General features: G+C 32.6%; 1 protein-coding gene across 6 annotated transcripts in view; it reads left to right on the plus strand.

The window, feature by feature from the left end:
• LOC115232614 (dystrophin) overlaps positions 1-24,372 on the plus strand; it is a 744,226-nt gene that overhangs the window by 35,238 nt on the left and 684,616 nt on the right. The window contains exon 1 of one of the 6 annotated variants that reach the window (XM_036512499.1): positions 608-644. The exons of the other annotated variants lie outside the window; for them this stretch is intronic. Within the exon in view, the coding sequence (XP_036368392.1) occupies positions 623-644 (22 nt within the window). The 5' untranslated portion in view covers positions 608-622. Of the gene's footprint in view, positions 1-607; positions 645-24,372 lie in introns of those variants that run through there. 6 annotated transcript variants of the gene reach the window in all.

A 24,372-nucleotide genomic window follows, 5' to 3' on the forward strand; every position in this document is an offset into this window, starting at 1 on the left:
TTTTCATTTCTATAAAAATACTCATTTTAAATTGTGTGTGTGTGTGTGTGTGCGTATGTGGTGGTGGTGGGGTGTTTGTGTAAATATATATATTTTATAATTTAAAGAATGTAAAAATGTAAAGTAACTCATTTTTGGCAACTTTATTACATATTTCTTTGAAGTGAAAAATATATTTTAGCTCTTTCTGTGTTACTTCCTCTACATGTAAAAGAGTTGGTACAATCACTACTTCTATACCAGAGGTGCCTTGTCTGCTGCTGTTTTACCAGGGGTGCCTTGTCTGCTGCTGGTGCCTCTCTTTCTTCATCTATCGTTCTTTCACTCCTCTTCTATAAGATTTTACACTTAACATTTCAGCGAAAATACCTCTATTTTTGCTTATCGTTTGTTGATATCATTTGTGATGTTACATATCTAATGTTAAGGTGTAAAGTTCTAAGTCCTAAAATTATACAACTAACTTTTACACGTTTTGAAAGATCTCTTCATCATGATCTTATTCTTAATATACTACATGGATTTAATTTCGTAATTTGTGGATTATTACTTTGGAGAATTGAAGCTTTGGTAGGGGAGATCTGATTCATTTGGATTACCATCTGTAAATGATTTTGTAACTATGGCAGATGAAGAAGAAGAAAGTAAGTGTTTCCATGTGTTTATACATTTTTGCTTGCTATATTCCCAACACTGTTTACTATTTTCTCTGTCCCAGATAAGTGTTATGGTTCTCAAACTTCTTACATCTGATATTTTCTTTTTATATCTGTAGCTATAAAAGAATATTTGATTGAAGAATTGAAAGTAAAACTTTGCTCTATGTACTCAAAGACAGCAGTTATTAAAAGAAAAACCTTCATTTTATTATTTTATTATCATGTATTCAAAATACATTTAGTAACAAAATATATGGAGATTGCTAAAACAGTAAATAAGATATGTTAACATTAATCTTATTTTAAAAACAAAGTAATGTACTTGGTTCTAAAATATATTAGAATATTTCTTTCTCATTTTTTTTTCTTTCCCCCTTTCTCAGAGATTAAAAGATGTTCTCTAAAAGTTGAAAAAGTTAAATATGAAATTATAATTTGGATAATTATTAATTTGAGTTTTTTAATAAATATAGTTCCATAAATAGATGTTGTTATTTTAATAAATATAGTATATAGTATTCAAGTATAATACTAGTCAATAACAACAACAGCAATAATAATAATATTTCTTCTCATAGAAAAGATATGGAAAACTTAATTGCAATGGTCTATGCTTTCCTGTTTGGTATCTTCTTATGGTACTGATACACAGTAACTGTGAAAATCAGACAAATCTTTTAGAATTTAGTAGAAGAACAAATTTATAAATTATTGTGTATATATTGAATCTTTTGAGAAGTTTTTTTTTCTTTTTAGTTTTATCTTGCTCTACAACTTTGTGATATTTCAAATTGCATGTTCAATTATTTTCCAGTATCGGTATATGAATAACACTTCAAAAATCCATTACTCCATCTTCATAATTCATGTAAAAACACAAATATATATTATAGATATTAGTGTAAATAAACTTGTGATTCTTAAAATTGCAATTACTTGTAGCTTGCAGCTGAAATTTTACCTGTTGCTTTTAATTTCAAGCATAAACAACACTATTAGGAGAAAAATAATTTCACTGGGTCAGTCATTGAATTTGGTGCTTTGATCCTATTATCAGGTGTTCAAGTATTTATAAGATAATCTTAATTCAAGTATTTATAAATTTATAGTTGCAACCAAGAAAGTCCTTTGATTGTTGTTCTATAAGATATTAGCATTTTGGTCTAATTGAGGAACTTCAAGCGGTCAAATAAAAATCTGAACTACTTGCTGAGTACTTGACCTCAGAAGTGAAAAAAAGTAGAAATATACCTGTTTAAGAAGAATGATGTTGACCAAAAGATTTAATATGATAATTGTGTGTGTGTGTGTGTGTGTGTGTGTATGTATGTATGTATGTATGCAGGTGTGTGTGTGTGTGTGTGTGTGTATATATATATATATATATTATAGATATACGCATATACATAAATGTATATATAAAATATATGTATACATATATACACATATAAATATATCTGTCTGGTTGTCTGCCTATCTATGCATGCACACACACATACAGTGAGTCTCTGTAGTGCTATTGTTTTTCTGTCTGTTGCATAAATGTATTACATCTTTGTGCATATCTTCATATTTATTGTTTTAGAAATGTAACTAGTTATTAGCATCTTTTAAGTTCATATTAATTTTATTACTTGGTATGAAATCTAAATAATGAAAGTTGAGTCATTTGTAGTTGATGTTTTTGCATCAACATGTCCCCATGGAGCTTTAAAATAACTAGTATGCCTATAATACTTCTTGTTTTCATCATTTATTCTTGATTATTTCTCTCTAAATACAGTTACCTATTTCATATATTTATTGTAATCTTTTATTGAGGATTAATTTGGCTTTCAGCTAAATCACTTCAACTATCAGTTGTAGTACACATCAACATTCCTATTATCCATGATACAACATAAATCTCTCAGTAGCAAACATTTGATACTCTTAAGTCTGACTTTTATATTTTACTTCAACACTGTTTATCTTTCACTGTTTATCTTCTGAATCAACATTGCTTATCTCATGAAAATACTTTTATTTTGTATTTTATACCAATACAGTTGATAATCCTTTTTATCTGAAATGTTTGGGACCAGATGTGTTTCAGATTTTGTATTTGTTCAGTGTTCAGAATTATTGTATATTTAAAGCTATAAAATCAGACAACTTGGGCTCAGGACCCAATCTAAATAAAGTTATCCATTTACGTTTTATAAAATGGTATGTCAGTATATACATGTATACACAGTATGCCCGCAAGCACATGCACACACACACAAACACGTGCATGCACACACACACCATGAAAATAGTTCCATATAAATTTAGTACTTCCTCAGGTATTGCATGTCATATAACAATTAGTTTCACTTTTCACCAAAACAAGCACCTAACACTTTCATATCAACTTGTCAACCTCATAAAACAGTTTGTGTGTCAGTTTTGGTTTCATTTTATGTTGACATAAAACACTCCTTTAAGAGAGAATATTTTCCAAATACTTTCAGAAATTTTTCATTTGTGGCATTTTTCCACACTGAAAAAGTTTTGGATTTTCAGATAAAGGATTATCAACTGTACTAAGCTTCTTTTGCCTGTATTTCTATTTCATACAATTTCATATTTCAACGTTATCTTATCCTGTTTTTAGGCACAGGCATAGCTGTGTAGTTAAGAGGTTCATTTCTCAACTATTAGGTTTCTGGTTCAATTTCACTGCATGGCACCTTGGGCAAATGTCTTCTGCTATATCCCTGCATTAATTCGGTAGATGGAAACTGAAAGAATCTCATCATATATGTATATCTTTATTTGTATCTCTTTATCTTGACATTATAGTCATGAATGAGCATAATTGTCATACAAGCAGTGTTATTCATTTCTCATCTTCTATGAAAACATGGCCAACATGGGGAAATAATATTTTGCTTGCTTAGGAGCAGGTAAGGGATGGAGACAGAAAAGATATTTGATTATAGAAGAATCTAATGAATTCCATCTGACTCCTGCAAGTATGGAGAAATGGATGTTAAAATGGTGATGATGATGATATCCTATTGTGTTTCTATATGAAGAGGTTAACTTTGTTTTCATTGAACTGTTTAACTTCACAGCTTTCCAATGAATTTTAAAAATTGTTTTTTCATTAAAAAATACATCAATTTGGACCTTTATGATTAATAGAAAATTGTATTATTTTCCATAATTAGTGACAGCTACATACAAGTCATATTCATATTTATTTTTAATAACTTAGGTTAGAATAATGTTCAGGTTAAAATTCATCTTTTCTGTTAGGATTTCCTTTAGAAACACTCTTTTAAATTGTTTGACTTGAATCTACTGACAGGTGCTCCAATTTATGTATGCATGCCTTTTCTGATAGATTTAACTCAATCATGCAGGGTTGAATTCAAATTCTTACACAGTTGCATAAAACATGACAAATATGGCAATTGGTGACAGAGTTCTCTGTTTCGAATGTATTGTTATTTACTTTGGTTGCATTCATACATGCAAATTGAAATAGTGCATGCATATGCATGCACAAGAAAATTTAACTGCTTAATGTAATTTCTTTTCCCATGAAATAAGTTTACCAAAACTTATATATATATATATATATATATATATATTGTCTGTAAACATAAGAAGCATGCTCTAAGTTACAGAGCAGTATAAATGTTAAATAGGGCATGTTTATGGGATTACCTTCGATTTCATGTCCATAAAGGGCTTAGCTTTATGGCATGTCACTATCATCAGATCCCAAAATCTGTTGGCTAATGGCCTCTAAGCTAACCCCTTTATGGATATGAAACCTAAGGTAATCCCATAAACCAGCTTCATCCAACTTTAACACACACACACACACACACACACACACACACACACACACACACACACACACACACACACACACACACACAGGGTGCAGTGAATAAATTGTCACCTAAATTATGAAAATAACACTGGCAACTCCTTTTAACAGATATATTTACCAAATTACATTAAAATATCTTGAAATACTAAAGAGTAAATTTATTCAATAAAATTGCCATTGGCTTCAACCATGGCCTCCAGACAACTTTTGAATTGCCTGCAACTCTTCTAGAGAATCTCCCTGTTTAAGTTGATGAATGCTGCCATAATCTTTGTCCTCAGTTCATCTTTGGTGTTATAAGGAGTTTTGTTGGTCTCTCACTCAGCTGTGCCTCACACATATTAATCAAGGGGGTTGCAGGCTGGAGAGTTAGGTGGCCAGAATTTAGGGGTGATGTGGTTGCAGAAATTGGTTGACAGCCATGACTGGGCACTCCTGCTTGCATGGCATGGTGCAGAGTTCTGTTGCCAGACATAGGGTCTTCCAGCAGCCACCCTCTTGACCCAGGCAGCATTACCTCCTCCAGGCACATGATGTAGGCATAATGTCATCATCACTAGTGATCACTCCAAACAGCATGATGACTGGATTTTTGCTAATCTCAGTACATGTCTGCAGATTGACACCAAAACACACTGAAATGTTCATATTGGAGCTTCTGGTGTGAATGCCAAGCAGTACAGCATGTCATTTCTAAATTTCTGGCAGAGTGAATTGCATCATGGTGCTGTTTTTCTCACAGATAGTGCCCAGCTGACCCTACTATACTGTATAGTTGACAAAATCAAAAACAATGTGCATGCATGAAATAAAAAATTTGAAATGGCAACAATTTGCCCATTGCACACTGTATGTATATATATATATATATATATATATATATAATATATATATATATATATATATATATATACACACACACACACACATTCATTAGTTCTTTCTACTAGTTTATGCAGTATTTTTATTAATATTCTTTTTGTCATTAATCTACTACAAAAGCAAATTTTTATGCTGTTTCATTTCCATTCAGCTATCGGATATGCTTCCTTTTAAATATATTTTCTGTGCTTCTATTCTCTTCTAACATGTACAATAACTTGCAGGAATTTATAAGTACTTTTGTCATTTTGTTGATTTTTCTTATCTTAAATATATTCATTTTGTTTTAGCTTCTTAAGTACAGTAGAATTTCTTTGTCGTGTGTGTATGTTTATACAACATTGCTGACATATAAGCAGTATTATTTGCCATCTTCCATGAAAATGTGCAGCCATAGTGTTGGTCAAGTTCAAAGTGACTAGGGGAAATAGCTGCTTGAAAATGGGTGAGACTTGCTGACAGAAAGGTCATCTGCCAGCAAATGTTAATATGATGATGGTATACACACACTGGTCAAAATAAGACTGATGATGACAGTTCCTTCATTAATTTATTTTTAACAAAACTGTATAAAATTATTTTATTTTTTACTGTTTATGTAGATATTTTTTCTCTTTTGAATGATATAGGCTTTATATATCTTTCTACAATTTGAATAATTCCATGCGTAATTAATTCAAATAATTAAAAATTTTTTGTAAAATAAGTTTAAGACTACACCAACATTATTTTAATACAGTTCTACATTTAAGAGATAAGGAATTATCTACATTATTTACATTTGACAGATATTTATCCTCCTCTTGTTTGTTGTTAACATAACGTTTCGGCTGATATACCCTCCAGCCTTCATCAGGTGTCTTGGGGAAATTTCTCATTCCTAAGGTATGTTGTTATTATTATTATGATTATTATTATTATTATTCTGGTCACTGCCTGGAATCGAACTTGGAATCTTGGGGTTAGTAAGTAGCCTGCGCTCTTAACCACTACGCAGGCTACTAACCCCAAGATTCCGAGTTCAATTCCAGGCAGTGACCAAAATAATAATAATAATAATAATGATAATAATAATAATAACAATAACAACATACCTTAGGAATGAGAAATTTCCCCAAGACACCTGATGAAGGCTGGAGGGTATATCAGTCAAAACGTTATGTTAACAGCAAACAAGAGGAGGACAAATATCTGTCAAATGTAAATAATGAAACATTATTTTGTTTAAATTGAAAATTTTCAGCATAAATGATCATTGAACAAAAATTTATTATTAGTATCTAGTTCCCTAGCCGTTATTTTCAATTATGACTTTGCAATGGTGGGACATGGAGTTTGACAAATGACCACAAAAATCACTTGGAATGTTCTGCCAATAAAATTATATAATTGGGACAAATTTGTTGGGTTTTTAGCATGAACTCTTTTAGGAAACATAATTCCATAAATTTTCTATCAGATTCAAATCTGGGCTCTGCAGAGGCCACTCAATAACCACCATATTATTGCACTCAAAATATTGCAAAACTTTCCGAGCTTTATGAACAGGGCAATTGTCCTACTGGTAGATAGATCCCGGTGGCATCTGATTATTTAAATATGGCAGCACATTTTCATTTACTAATTACAGATATCCCACACTGTTCAGTCTGCCATCAACCTTAACAATTGGACCAACACCTAAGCTGCTGAATGTGGCTCACACCATTACGTCCCTACTTCCCACTTGTGCTGTTTCACTTTCTCAGAGCCTTCATAGTCTTTTGGAAGCACAGTTTCAGGCTACAATGGTCTCCAAGCAGCAGATAAACAACATACTGAAACCTCCATCCAAGATCATACAATGATTAGCACAGCATCAGCAATATCAAACTTACTTTTCCAAAATTTCTTCAGTGTCTCACCTCTGAAAGAAATGACCCCAAAATATTTTCTAACGAGTACCTTCATATATAGTGTTTTTTAAAATCTGCTACTCCAAGGGCTGGAAAAGAGGTGTATTGCACTGTTCTGGCAATGGGTCCATCAAATAATAAGAATGGACTGGGGCATTATCCATGACTAAAAGGGCTTTGAGGGCAAGATTATTGTCTCTGAATTACTCGCACACAGTAGGACAAAACACCGCAGACATCCCTGGTCACCCAAGCATTTTGGTTCAACTGTCACAAAACATCAAGACAGTTCTTGAGAATGTTCCTGAATGATCTGATCTAAGGAAGTTTTACCTTATATTCCAAGAAGTATCCACACAAAGAAGTAAGGTTAGCCAGTCTTTCACCAGCTTGTGACTAGCACTGAACCCTCCTTCTTTCCATTTCTGCAATAAAGTTGTAATGAGATTTACTAAGTTTAGTTCTTCCCTTAGCCAGCTGAAAACTTTTTAATGTATACTTGTTTTTCAGTACTGTGCAGACTGTTTATTTTTCTATTGTATTCTCCAAACTAAGTTTGTTAATACGTGTTCCATTTCCATGTTTAAATATTTCCTTCTTAGTTTCTATGGTAACTGATTTTCTCACTCACTTCTGTCGATCCATTATGCTTTTAGGAAAAAGATAGAAATATTATTTTCTACATGGAATATGAAAATTTGCAAGCTACATAAATATGTACATATAAGTTATTGAACCATCTGTACATGCTCTTCCAGCTACTTATATATGAGTGTAGTCTACTTGTAGCTATGTTCTCATACATAGTCATGTTGTTTAAATTTGTTCTAATTTTAAAGTATCTGTATTTAAATTATAGGTTAAGCTATTTAAATTGATACAACTTCTGAAAGAGATTTTCTGCAAAAATATGAAAAGTTTGGTTGAGAAGAATACTTTGGATGAGTTTTTACTCTTCATTTTTGAAGTTTTGTCAGTTCAAGTTTTTCTAAGCAATAAACTTTTCTCTTTAAACTTCCAGCCATGACTCCATTTCAAAATTTTCAAAATAACTACTCATGCTATTTTAGAAATAAATTTCCAACATCAGTTATTCTATATTTGTTACTATTGTAGGAATATGTAATAAAAAGAAACAATATATCATCCTTCATGAAGATATCAACACATGGTTCCTTCTCTGATAAACTTTTAAGAATTATTTTTTTCTAATAATTGTTTATTGCTTTAAAATAAATAAATGTTACAATAAAAGATCACTAGTATTAAATTGTAAATGACATGGACAACCTTCCAGTACCTTTTCAAGCACCTTGGTCCACTTGGAAATTTATGAAACTGTTCCCTTTACCAACTGGGAACAGTGTTTTTTAATTGTAAACTAATTTTCATTTCCTGTTTTGAGTGTTTGACAACTTTTATTTTCTGGAAATGTTTCTTGACATCAGTACAACATTTCAGTATTGATTTCTTAACACAGGCTCATTTTTCATTTATTTATTTATTTATTTATTTCATGGTGGGTTATAGTAGATTATATAATAATAATAATAATAATGAAATTATTGTATACAGTGCTCAGGTGCACCACAACTTGTCAGAAAGTGCATATAAAGTACATGCAGTAATGTAGAAATGTCTGGAAAGTGAACATGCTTGTGTGTGTATGGAGGGGAGAAAATCAAGTGTAGTGTTGGCGAATCTCAGGAAGCATGGAAGTTTTGAAGGATGCAGTGCTCCGACAACTAACAACCGATGCCGGCAGTTTGTTCCACGCTTCAGCAACTCTCAGCGTGAAAAAATGTTTCCTGAAGTCATGGGAGCTGTGCTGTTTTCTTACTTTGTAAATATGTCCACGGGTGTTAGATGGGTGGAGTTTGAAGAGGTGCTCAGTGTTATTGTTTGTGCGATGGTTGATAATTTTATGGTGTCTGCCAGGTCAGCTGCCAGACGTCGGAGTTTCAATGTGTCCATGCCCAGGGAAGTAAGGCGTTCAGGATATGGCAAATGCCTGATGGAGGGTATTCTTTTGGTTGCACGTCGCTGAACAGCTTCCAGACGATTGATGTCCTGGGCAAGATAGGGGTTCCAGACCGGTGATGCAAATTCCAGGTGAGGTCTTACCATAGCTATATAAAGCCGCAGATAGATAGCCGGAGAGCGGCTCACAAAGGATTTGGTGAGTGATGCCAAGACACCCTCAGCCTTCTTGACAATTTTGGCGATGTGTTTTGTCCAACGCAAATCACTGTCGACAATAACACCCAGGTCACGTTCACTTGAAGACTTTTTGAGACTAGTGTTGTGGAGGGAGTAGGTGGACGCTGGGTTTCTCCTCCCAAAATGCATGGTGATACATTTGTCCACAGCCAGCTTGAGTTGCCAGTCCATGATCCACTGCTGCATTGTGTCCAGGTCTGCTTGCAATAGAGATCCATAGTGTATAGGATTTGACCTCTTTATTTCGAGGTACAGCTTGATGTCATCTGCATATTTCAGCACTGTGGCATTCTTTAAGTTGGCATCTATGTCATTAACATATGCAACAAATAAAAGGGGGCCAAGAACAGATCCCTGCGGCACACCAGATGTCATCTCATAGGGCGAAGAGTGCTGTCCTAGAACTGTGACAACCTCTTTTCGGCCGAAAATAAAGGACTTTAACCAGTTATAGAGTTCGTCTCTTACACCCAACGCAGAAAGCTTCACCATAAGTCTTTTGTGTGGCACAGAGTTAAAAGCCTTAGCAAAGTCCAGGTAAACAACATCCACCCAGGATCCGCGATCAGTGATTTGGGTAACATCCTCAAGAAACTCGATGAGTTGATTACAGCAGCTGGAGTTAGGAATAAATCCGAATTGTGACGGCTGGATGAGGCTGTGAGACTTCCAGAAGTTCCAGAGGGTTTCTCTGATACAGGATTCCATCAGTTTGGCGATGCAGCTGGTAAGACTGATGGGGCGATAGTTGACAGGCGATGTGCGGTCGCCTTTTTGATTGGTACTTTATTTTACCAATCCTGGGTAGATGAAAAGTAGAGTTTACCTTGGTGAGATTTGAACTCAGAATTTAAAGGGCCATAATTACTTCAAAGCAAATGGTCAGCACTCTTCTGAATATACTGATCTACTGCAATATCTAGATATTAAAGACATATATCCCTTACTATGTGAGTGATTCTATCTGAACAGAATTTCATTTTTAAAAATAAACATGACAGTACTAATAACATCAGTGACTGAATACACTTCATACACTAGGCAAAGAAGCATTCTTTTGAAAAGGAAAATGGAAAATATTTTTTTATGTTTTAACTTAGTTTCACTATGCAAACTTTTCATTTTTATTTGTTCAGTTTTTTTAGAGCTAGGTCGAATCAGATCCCCCTTATGTCATGTACTCGCAATTTCTCACCCATTTTAATATCAGTGAAAGCAATAGTGTTTCCCTTGTCTTCAACAAAACCTCATGAAGAACCTCCAGTTAAGATGTCTGCCTAAGAGCTCTCTCTCTCTTATCGAGAATTGGTGTTTCCTTACAGCATTCATTACTGAACTCTTCTGTCTCACAGTCTATCAACTATGGTTTGTTCCAAATCACAATTACAATTCTTGTGTTCTTCCTTCTGTATGTTAATTACCTTCCTGCTGTTACTTTTAACAACACACAATCCTCTACAAGTAATATCACCTTTCAATGCTCTATTATAACCTTCCTAATCAGGGTCAGAAAATGCTTTATTCTTGGACAGGTGATAACCTTTCACTAAGCATATATATAATTCTTATCAAAGTACTACTCACTTGGACAGTGATGCTATTTACATTAATATTCTAGACCACATTTTCCAAAAGTCAGAAGTTAGCTTAGGAGCATACTGTTTGAAGGTAATAGATAAAGTATGTTGAAAACCTTTTAATGGCATTCATATGATTTCTAAACATCTTGAGGTCAATACAATATTTCTTATATTATGAAGGCAAATTTCTGTTCTAGCAACTAGTTCCTTATGTAATCTTTGTTTATATTACTTAATAGAGATTATGCTGATTTCCTCTGAAGCAAGTTTTCACCATTCTATAGCAATTGATATTTATAAAATAAAAGAATCAATTACATTAACAGAACTGTCACAGTCATTTTCATGTTGGGATTTGTTCATCAAGTCTAATCATATATGAAATCACTGTAACTATGTGATTTAGAAGCATCGCATTTCTTGTCCCTAAACATTGAATACCATGAAATTCCTGTCTTTAATGTTAGATATTTATAGGGAATGTGATTGAAGGTATAAAGGGGAGAAAATAAAGCATTGAATTTTCTTTCTGTTGATACAAATGTTAATCAATTTCCGGAATGATTAAAAGTAAAAGAAATTAATCTTTTGGTGTTAGGTAGAATGATTCCAAGTTAGGCATTTGTGTGCTTATCGTAGTAAAATATTTACAAACTACTGAGATTTTTTTGTAATGTGAGCAATTCACTGAGATGTAAACATTGTTGGCCAAACTGTTGCTAAGTAAAAGAATTTAAAAAAAAGTTATTTTGCTTTTATTAACGCCTGTCTTAATTAGTTATTGTGAACAAACCATGTAATTTGGGGAAATAAAGTAAATATATAATACATTGTTAGCTTTTTAAAAGAATGCATATCTTGCTTTGTCAGTGGGTGTACAAAGAGAGTTAAATTGCTTAGAATGTGTATAGTAGAATAGTTGAAACAAGTTTTTTCTTTCCACCACAGCTTTTTTTAGCATATTAGATGATTCATCAGATTTTCACATTTGCAACCAGATGTATTTCTTAATGATAAACTCAACTATCGATTATGAATAGTGTCTAATTTTCAATTATATAAAGCAATACTTTGCTGTTGGTCACTAAATAATTCAACAGGAAATATATTGCTTGCTTTTGTTGACACAGCTGAAAAATATTCCATTTCCATTACATGCTTGATTAACATCAGAAAAAAAAAATCATTTACTCTCAGTATAGACAAATCAATCTCATTCACTTTTATCTTTTCTTTTGCATAACTATATTCAATTCCATTTTTTCCCCATTTAATTTCCATTATCTTTCCTTCAGAAGAATTTTTTTAGATGGTATTTTAGCTTGAGCCTATTTCTAACATGGATAATTGAATTTCTTCTGCTATGGAAGATCTATTACGTAGTTAAAATGTACATGATGACTTTGGAACTTAACCTAATGTATTTCAAAAACTGACTTTAGGTTTGTTTCCCCACCCACCCTGGAAAAGTCTTTTATGGAATTTGTGATTAAAGCAGTTTATCAATTGTTTCTACAAAACATCATTTGTTTATTTTGGTCAAGATCTTCATCTTTCACTTGTTTCAATCATTTGGACTGGCCACGCTAACATCATCTTTAATGGGTTTTTATGTAATATATACTTTTTTCTTATCTGAACTAACTGTAAATTTTGGTTACTTTTTCAAACTTTTAAAAAATTACTTATTCTTTCACTAATTTTAGTCTTTGGACTGTGACCATTCTGAAGTACTACTTTCTACATTAGTTATCAACATTCTCGTTTTGTAAAGGCTCATTTTAAACTTTTACACATTCAACCATAGACTACATGTACATTATGTCTCTCCTTTTTCTTGAAAAGAATATCTAAAAGCCCTAATACATTAAATTTGAAAATTGTTTTAGAAAAGGCCTGCAGCTCATAGAAAACAGCTCCATGACTTGTAAGTGTGCTGTGGCTTGTCAGTTACGAACCTCTGTTTTTGGATATTGTCGATTGCATCATGAAAGACAAAGTTGCTTTGGAATAAAGAAGTTTAAGATTTTTTTTTTCTTTAAGTACCAGTATTAGCTCATAGTTCTGTATTTTGCTTTCCAAGATTCCTATGAGATTTTAAAGTTATGTGTCAGTAATAAAATCAAACAAATTAATAAAAAAAAATCATACAAAGAAACTCATAAGAATTTTCCCCCAAAGGATGCATTATTTTAAAATTGCATACATTATAAAAATAAAAAAATCATATTTAATATAATTGATCATCAACTGTGTGAAAATTTTGTTTCAGTATTCATTACTTTGTAGTTCAGCCACTTTGATCATACGTCTGATTGTGCAAGATGTATGATCAGCGGTATTCCATCTGTGACCATTGCATCTTTTTCTTTTCAGACATAATATATTTTGGATTACCTATTTTTAGTGGGTCAAGTAACAATGTAGAGACTTAAATGTTGGGTTGATATTCATTATATTGCAGAATTTGATCTATCAGTTTGCAACCTCTGTGATTGTACCCCCTAAATGCACTCTTTGCTTTTATAGAACTTGTCAATGATAATGTATTAGCTTCTTATTTAAACAAGTAACTAATGCAAAAAGTACATTCTGATGCTTTTAACATTTCAGTGACTATACCTGATGAACCCACATCTTTCTTTTGTCATTTCCTTGATTGCCTTGCTAACCTCAGTAGGTTTAATTTGGGGTACATTTTTTGCTGTGGTGTTGATACTCTTCATTAAGAAACATTTCATAACTATACTTTCATGCTTCTTCCTCTTCACTGACACATGCCTAAGAATACACTCCTTCCAATCTGAAGCACCTGAAGCTTTTGATCCTCATCATAGCAAATCTCTTACTAACATCATGTTTATAAGAAAACCCTGTGTCTGCTTTCAACTTGTCTTTCTAAGCCTGCTGCTGAACATTCATAACATTATCCACACCCTGTTCCATTGCCATGGTACCTGGGTAATGATCTTGTTCCATCCAAGGAACTAGTCAGAGACTTGAAGTAGGTTTCCTTTAGGAATGCTATTCTATCGTTTAATTTTTTTATGAATTGAAGAGTAAAAGTACCCTTGATTTTTGTAAAACTTCCCAGACTCATGATATTGATGCAGCTGATAATTAGTTTGAACATTTGTCAGTAAATGCCTGAAGAAAAGATATTGAAGGAGTTTAGTAGAATTCCAGATTGCAATTTGAGGAAGAAAAGATTATACAGTGTTTTGTAGAGGATCTCAGTAGGATTACAAGAGTAAAAGAGATGGATGGTCTCGGCAGAGGGCTATGTAGTAGCCAGCTAGTTTAGAAGAATAGAGATCATTATAGTTGTATTAGATGAGACAGAGAGTGGAAATGATTTGGCTATGAAGTAGTGCTTAAAACATGATTGCTCCATGCATTTGAGTATTGCAAAGAGTTAGTAATCGATTTGGCTGACTTATCTGAGAAGAATCTTAGTCTTTATGATGCAATGTTGTTATATTGGTGGCATTGCCAAGAGACATTACCATAAATTGTGATGCTTAGCATTTGTAACAACTTTGAGGATTTGAATTGTTTGTTGGTCATAATGTGAATGAGATACAAAACTGTTTTGTTAGAGCTTTGAATTTCCATTGTTCATAAAGGTAGCGCAAATTCAGTATGAAGTGTTTAGGTTGTATGCAGAAGGTTGAGGAGAAGTGAAGAATGGTATCAACTATATTACTACACAAAGCTTACTTCACTGGCTTAGAAAGAAAATGCCACTAAGTTCACAATAGAGAACATTCTTTCTTTATAAAGCTGCCCAATAATTCAATATTGAGTGGATTTTAGAAACTGTAAAGTTCTTCATATATATTTTATTTAGCTGATTATAGTGCACAGTCAGATAGTACAAGTACTGATAAAATTATATTCGGTAATTTTTTGAAAACTAGGCAATTTGCCAATGGGTTTATGATGTCTTTGAGTTAATGCAACTTAGTATACAAATTGGAAGTCATCTTAGCACTTTTTTATGATGTGTTTGCGTATATATTATCACTTCAGCCAATTTGATATATTAACCATTTGAATACAAAACCTAGTAGAGTTTCTACACTAAAGAAGGCAGAACTATTTATACAGATGCGGAAAGGAATAAGGTGTTCTTACATAAAACTTTGTAAAATATATATGAATAGAGAAATGTGTGTGTGTGTGTATGAAGTGAATAGCTGTTTCTTTTTAGCACAAAATAGTAAGTTAATTGATTATTCCATTTGTTTCATAAGGGTTAACTAATAATTGCATCATTTAAGAGATTTAAAAGTACCCAAGTAAGTAGATAGCCAGAGAAGATGGCTTATTGTAATTTAAAGAGTTCTCCTTGCACTCAGTTATATCAAGGTCCATTTATGTCTTCTAAGATTCACATAGGCTTTTTCCAAGTTAATATATTACCAGTAATGTACTGGTAGCGGTCATATTAATTCTCTTTGAAAAATAATGGCTGTTTGATTTGTTAAATGAAAGCAATAATAATGACAATTTCAAATATTTTAGATATGGATTTGGTTGCATTAAAACAAAAGAAAAAATCCATCCCAAAATTTTTAGATCCATGTGTGTGTGGTGGAATGTTCGGATTACCTGAGCTCAGCAAGCTAGGTTTCTATGACAAGCCTATGAAACTTTAAACAGGTCAAACTGTTTTAAAATAAAAATATATATATATATATAATTTCTACTTAATGTATTGAGTGCCACTTTCTTTCGTTTGTCCACTCATATTTATATATATTTGGTTGTAAATATTTTTTATGTGAAAAGTTTAAAAACTGTGTTAGATGGAATTTACTATAGATATTTGAGGTACACTATCTTGGAACTTTAAAATATTTAACTGTATAAATATTTAAGAAAGTATTTGTTAGTTATAAATTTATAATATTTGACATATCAGCACAAAAGTTAATTTCATCATTCAAGTTACATTCATATTTTTAAAACTTACTTCATGTAGTTCCAGCATTCATAAATAAATAGGAACTAAATAGCAATCTGATAAATAAATGAATGAATATTTAATCAATAGTAGGTTGATCTATGGATTTAATTAATTTTCCCAAAGAAATTGGAACAAATTGCCATTTAGATCTTTGTTTCATTTTCTTTAATTTAGTCTTTGTTGTACATTTTTTTCCCATGAGGATTAGACTTCATTCTTCTCAACAATATCAAACTCTTTTACCATCCATTCAACCGATAATTTGCTTGTACTGATCTTCATTCTCTTTATTACACAACAATTTGAGTAAATCAGCTTTCCATTGATTTTTATATCAGAAAGCCAGAAATATAACAATTTTATGGCCTTGATATTGAGACTATTGTTTTGGAAGCTAGATGTCATTTTTGCAGTTAACTACTTATAGAAAGAGCAACTTTTGTCAGCTATGTAAAATGAAGCAATCAGGCTCATATGCTTTGCTCATCAGCTGTTTCAGCTGTTGAAAATAACTCTTATTTTTCTCTCAAAATTTACACTTCTTAGTAAGTCTCATTTCATTGTTGTTTAGATCAAGCTGGCCCTGACTATGTAGAGCTTTGATCAAAGGCATTCATGCTTTGACTATCTTATGTTTTCGGGAATAGTGAACCCCCAGATTACTTTATCTAATATGTCCTATTTTAGGGTGGTTTGGTATTGTTTAAGGAAGATGTCATTGCTATTTCCTGCAGATTGAACAATCATATAGAGGCTTCCTCGTGGGTTTATAAAATAAAATCTCTGAAAGGAATTGGATTCTGTATTAAATTAAATTTCTTTGAATAAATCAGTAATATGATTTTTGATGCATTAGATTAAAATTACTTTGATGCAGTAGTCTTTATAACTGTGCATCAACATTGATATCGTCCTTATGTAGCTAACAGATTTACTTAATATGGCTCATTGTGATGTTGATCTGCTGGATGTTATACAAAATGAATTTGATTAGTAACTTGCTTCCAGAATTGCATCAACTATAGCAATTTATCATTTCCTACCATGCTCACACTGACACCGATAAAGATGATTATACACTGCTTCTAACTGAAATTGTTGGCTTTGTCCATATAAAATCTCAATACCTTCTGCCAACCTTGCACATTTTCTATGAATGGAAACCTCCAAAATATCCTGCAATGAATGATTTAAACACTAATGCAGTATCACAAAAATATAGATACTACACACCTCAAAGAAGCAAAGACAAAATTATGTTGCTTATATTCATACTTTCTACACATTTTATCTTTTATTATTTACCTGTTTCAGTCATTGGCCTGCAGGCCATGCTGGGGCACCTCCTTGAAGGATTTTAGTCAAATGAATCAACACCAGTACTATTTTTTAAAGCCTGGAACTTATTTTATCAGTCTATTATCCTGAACTAGTTACAGGGATGTAAACAAACCAACACCAGTAGTAGTGGTGGTGGTGAGACAAACATACACACACATGAGTATGCATGTACTTACACATATATATGACAAACTTCTTTCAGTTTCCATCTGCATAATCCACTCACAACACATTGATCAATCAGCCTGAGGCTATCGTTGAAGATACTTCCCCAAGGTGCCACACAACAGTGCTACACTCAGAACAATGTAGTTGGGAAGCAGACTTCTGACCACATAACCACTCCAGCATTTGTCACACAGCCATGCCTGTGCCTATACTTGGAAATTTTCAGTAACCTCTTTCCAAAACCTCATATTCTTTGCTTAAATATAGCCTTCATCACAAATGTTAGTTTAGTTTAACGTACTTTATATTACTGTTTGTGGTGGTATTCTCATGCTGTCTGTCTCTCTCTCTTTCTATCTCTCTTTCTCTATATATATATATTTATTTATCCATATTATTGATGCTTCTTTCCTACCATTGATCACTGCCATTCTACCTAACCCCTCAGGTACGCTTATGAATACTTTGCTTTATCTTTCCTCCCAAAAATTGCATGCATCATTTCCCTCCAGTCATTCACTTATCAGCAAAAACGGATACGCTGACTTCATCTCGCCATTTCTATCACTCACCATTATAGAAAGGTGTAAAAAATTTTAAATACTATCTTGCCATTTTAGAATTATGAAATAAATTATGTACACACAGATGGAACCTAATCAGTACTTTAAGGCATTAAAGATATGACAGCATAATTATATTCTACATATTGAAAATGTTCAGTAAGAGTGGGTCAGTATATTAGTTAGATAACTTTCTTCAGAACACATTACAGGAAACCTGATTGTAGGATGTGCATCAACAGTGATCTAATAGAACTTCATAATTTGGAATATTAAGTCCTTGTAGAAAGCTTGAAATACATTGAGTTATGTTACATACTTCAGAAGATAAAAGATAAAGCCCTTGGGAGGTATGACAAAAAGAGCAAGTGTCATCTACAATAGCCCCAGGCTGACAAAACTTTGTGAGTGGATTTGGTGGATGGAAACTGAGACCTATGTCTGTATGCACATATGCATATTGCATGCTTCTGTCAGTTTCCATCTACCAATATGGGTTTGTTTGTGTGTAATATGTCTCAATGTATCCTTGTCTTCACATCAAGAGATAGTTGCAAAGGAGTGTCATAACTGTTCAAGCAATGTCATTCATTTTAAATTGTCTATGAAAACATGTCCAATCACAGGGAAGTAGCTTGGAGACATGAATAACATTCTAGCTTCAGAAAATCTGTCTCAACACATTCCTTCTGAATGCAAGCATGGAAAAGTGGACATTAAAACAATGATGATAATTTTCTGGTAGATGTCTTTCTTTTGAACAATATTCATTACATTCATCTAACTCTTCCCACTACCTACTCTGAACATTTTCTCAAGTTACTACATTCAGATCTTGGTTCTGAGCTTCATTTGTGTAAACAGTAATACACTAAGTTTTGACCTGTAACAACTGTGCCAAGCCTATTTATCTTTATCTTCCTTTTAATCTAAGAAGGTCCTTACTGGTTGTGAATATTAGCATTTTTTCATGATTATAATTATGATTGTGTTTGGAGGAAAACTAGTGTTATAATCTGAAAAGTGTTAGTATGAGAGGTTTTGCTAATCTAATGAATGCAGTTTAGAATACCAATGATCAAAGAATATATTTGATGTAAAAGGTCAGGAATTACTCTTAATCCTGTGAAGCATTTTTGCTCAAGACAAAAAAATTCAAATTTTGAATTCTCATTAAAGATGATGGTATTTAAACCATTGAATATGGAAGGTGTTTGTTGAAACTGATGCCAGGATTTTTCCTGGAAAGAAGCATTATTTGTATTTTGATTAAATATGTTTTGCTGGATCTTGTTAGATATGGTAAACATTTTCATTAATGGAAAGTTATTTTAAATAGCTGTAGATATTAGTAGAGGACAGAACCTTTTACTGAAATGTGAGACAGGAATGAGGTATAATGTTATTGTTTTAAGCATTAAGTGATGTAATGCCTGAAAACAGGTACTTGTAAAAAAATAAGGTTAGAAATTATAGATCTTCAGATGTTTTAGTCAAGATTTTTTATGAAGAAAATCAATGTTAAGTCTATTTTGAATTCAATAAATATTTCTGACTGCATGCATGCCACTCAGTCAACCATTCACATTAAGTATAATTGGAAATGCAGTAGTGGTTACAAAAATCTGGAAGTTCACCAGTTTTGAGTAGTTTATGCTTCCATTATTCTGTTAATAACTTTGAAAACAGCTAGATTTTGTAATTGAGGACAAAGTTGATATTAGCTGAAGTGAATCAAGAAAGTGAGAAATCAAAACAAATATTAACTAAGCTGTTCATTACCCATGCATATGAAAAGCTTGTATAAGGGTTGTTCATTGGTAATGGTTCTAATGAAGGTACAGCTTAAATTTTATACAATTGAAAGCTTGCCACTTTTTTATAACAAATGAGGAATGTATATATATATATAATATATATATATATATATATATATATATATATATATATATATATATACTCAAAGTAAGCAACAAGAATATCTTTGGTAATTTGGTATGATCGTTTCATGCTACATCATTTTATTAAACATTGTAAGTATTACATCAGTTTTAAAATGTTGAGCAATCATCAGCCATTCATAGAGGTTTTCCATCAATACATATACTTATTTCCATGTTATGGATAACACCGTACAAAATTCTGGTGCATCTGACTTAAGTACCATATTCATTTGAATCTAAATTTTGCTGAACTTATATATATATATATATATATATATATATATATATATATTAGTAGTTGTATACATATATATGAATATGTGAAGATATGAAATTTTATATGTATGCATCTAATTGATTATACTTAAAACCTTTTATCCAAGAATTATAACAGTTTCTCAAATGCATTGGTGTGAAGTGAAAGTTATATATATATATGTATGTATATACATGTGTGTGTGTGTGACCAGCCAAAACTGCAAATTTAATCTGGAACTCAACTGACGAAAGAAAACTCCGAATGACCCTTCCTTGTTTTTCTTGTCCCTTTTTTGTATCATCTGTCTGGATGTTTTGCGTTCCTGTCCCATTTTTCGTATTCTTTATATATATGTATATATATATATACATACACATGCATACACACACACAGCTGTTATAGTAATGACTATCAGTGCGACCACATTCTCCTGCAATCCTTGTACAATCCTTCCATCCTGTCCTCAAATTTTTCTACGCTATTTCCAACACCTCTGTCGCATTTCTCAACATTTTGGTCAACATCTACTCTCACTACCTCCATCCACTACAAACACACCAACTTACACTCATACCTTAATTTCTCTTCCTCCCACCCTACACACACCAAGCTTTTCATCCCTTACTCCCAATTCCTCCCTCTACGCAGGCTTTGCAGTGACAGCCATGACTTTGAGACTCAGTCTCAACTCATGGCTCGCCACTTCATCCTTCATGAATATCCCATCACCACTATCCACACAGCCCTTGTCAGAGCATGTTCCGTGGACTGTGCCTCTGCTCTCTCTCCCTGCACCTGCTCCACTGTTGCCCATCTCCTGTTTCCCCTCACCTACCACCCCTCCAACGACCCATTCTCTGAGCCTTCCAGCAACTCCAGTCTGGCCCCACCACCTTGCATATCATAACCAACCTACCCCTTCCCTCTTTCAAATGAGCCCACAACCTGCGTGACCTCCTGGTCCACATTTTCTTTCTTAACCCCCACCTCCCAACATGGCTCATTCCCCTGCTCCCATGCACACCTCTAACTCTCCAACACTACCATCCTCACAGGCACCCATTATCGTCCTTATCATATCACTGACTCCTTTACTTGCACTTCTAGCAATGTCATTTACTGTATCTCCCGCTCTTTCTACCCTTCTCTGTACTTCAGTCAAATGGGATGCAGTTTGGCTGACTGGTTCATGGAACGCCACCGAGACATTAGATTGGCAATGACTCCCCAGTCTCACACCATTTCCACTCTACCAGTCATTCACCACAACACACATGCTGATTATTCTTAATTTTTCTTGTTTGACATAAAATACATGAATTAAGTAGGATTAACCCTTTTGGTAAGCTCCCCACAAATGTTTAATTAAATCTAATCTGTAACAAAGAGAAAAATCATTAGATTTTATAATAATCCTTGTGAAAAAAAGCAATGACTGCAACTTCCAAATTCATATTAATTAAAAGTTGAATGTGAGTGTAGAGTGAGGAATGAGCATGATCTGTGGAAAATGCAGTGACAGAGCAAGAAATTCTTTTGGTTTTATTACATTTCTTCTGCAGAGCGTGGTTTAACTTGTTCTTTTCAAGTCTTAGGATGATTGGGGAATTAGACATTTAGAGAGTAAAGCCTTTAACTAAATAGAGTAATTAAAATAATGTCTCTAATGTGACACCAACCTAACTTGACATTTTCAGCATCTCTAACAATTTTTTCTGATGGACTTAAAGTTTTAGTGCATGCAAGAAAATTTAATTTCCAGATACATATTAATACAAACATTTTAAAAATAAGTTAGGAATATTAGTTAAAATACAAACATTCCTAATGAATTTATAATAAAACTGAAACCTGGGGTTGTCTTCTAATACTTGTGGAAATAATGAAAATAATGTTTGTCATTGACTAATTATTTTTTTTTATCTTTCATCCTTACTTGTTTTACTCATTAGACTGTGGCCATGCTGGGGCACCACCTTGAAGCATTTTTAGTCAAATATATATCGAACCCTAGTACTTATATTTTTAAAGCCTGTGTTTTATTCTGTTGGTCTCGTGTGCCAAACCACTAAGTTATGGGATGTAAACACACCAGCACCAGTTGTCAAGCAGTATAGGGGGACAAACACAGACACATATATACATATATACGATGGGCTTCTTTCAGTTTCCATCTGCCAAATCCACTTTGGTCAGCCCAAGGCTATAGAAGACGTTTGCCCAAGATGCCATACAGTGGGACTGAATCTGGAACCATGTGGTAGGGAAGCAAGCTTCTTACCACATAACCATGACTGTGCCTTCATCACAAATTGTTTACTTTTTAGTGTATTAATGCTTCTTGCATAAATTATGTTAACAGTTGTGTTTAATAAAAGTTTTGTCTTTTGATTCAAAATCTTAAATAACTTCATGTTAGTGACATCAGTTGCTCAGTTTAAAAATATATATTCTAAACTTGATGCTTTGAAGCTGAATTTTTGCTACTACATGCATTTTGTTTCTGATATCCATTTAAAAAATTCCCTTCTATATCATTTTCAATATTGAATTTATTGTTCTACTTTTTAGAGTTGTGATATGCCACTGTTTAGTTCCATTTAGTTATAATTTGTGACAAGCATGCTGCCCCTTCGTATTTCATTGTTAAAATATTGCAAATAACTCTTTCTTAACTATATATCTGGGCCAATAATACTTTGCTAATGTGTCAAAATCAATTGGAAGCTTTCTTCTGTATTTTAATTATTATGAATGTTATGAGGTGTTAATGTGTAAATTTCCAATTTATTTTGAGAAATATCAATATTTTCTTTTTTTCTTATTGGAAGCAAAACATAATTCTCAACAGATGTGTTTGGATTAATGAAGTTAAGAATAGCAGTTGTTAAATGAACTTAGAGTGTTTTGTAAAAAGGAATATGGTACTTTCCCTACTTGGGAACTTTATTGAAGTAAAAATATATGCTAGCATAGTTACGTCAGCCATTCATGTTATATTTAAATGGTTTTATGTTAAATATTTAAATCCTAAAAGAATTCAGAAAATTATGTTCATCCACACTCATTCTAACAAAAAGAAAGACTTAAAATATCATTAAGTTTATTTGATGTGTGACCGAAAAATTTGAGCAAATGGAGAAAAGGTGTGATGATAAAAAAAATGAGATAAGTATAAGATAACTTTAAATGATTTAAGAGTGGCTACATATTGCATCTAGTGGTTATTGGGAGAATGAAGTGACGTAACGATTTAGTAGTTAGTGAAATCTGAATGAACAAATATGCTTGTTAAATAGTAATAAAGGCAGGACTAGCTTCATTAAAATATTAGTTGATTTAGTTTTTGACTAATCCTTAGATTAAAGTTAATAAAGTTAATAATAGAAATATCTAAAAGCTAAATAATTTGAAGGGAACCAGTATGGTGAAATATATATTTAAATTTATTTATTAGATTCAAAGTACATCAAGGTTTTTAATAGTTATTGCCTGATAGAATTTCCCATATTTTCCTCATAAACCATTGCACTTGGATAAATTGTAAAAACTGAAAGGCTATATTTATCAGATAAAGAGGCAAAGCATTGAAACTTTTGTAGATAATGACCCAAGTTTTTGGATAGTGTGCTTTTTCTTTTATAGCTATTTTAAGCTTACGTTTTTTTTCTTTCCACTTCTCTTTAGAAATAGACCTTTCTAATGAATGTTTTTATGACAAAGATCTGTGAAGTGTTTGAAGATATATTTCAGATGCACTAACAAGGACATTTGTCAACATTGTTTTCTGTTAATGTTGTATTAAAGGTTAATATATTCAGCATATTTTCATGAGCGAAACCTGATGCTTCTAGCTCCACACCTACTTAGTATCAAACTTTGAGTACAGCTAAATAGAAAATAGATAGAAAATCTGCTTGAATTAAAAAAGCAAGTTCTTATAAAATTTTACAACTTATTGGATTTAGTATACCATTTCCCATAAAATTTTGCTGTGATAATCATGATTTTTAGAAAAT

This window comes from Octopus sinensis, linkage group LG2 (assembly GCF_006345805.1).
Source record: "Octopus sinensis linkage group LG2, ASM634580v1, whole genome shotgun sequence".
Classification (NCBI taxonomy): domain Eukaryota; kingdom Metazoa; phylum Mollusca; class Cephalopoda; order Octopoda; family Octopodidae; genus Octopus; species Octopus sinensis.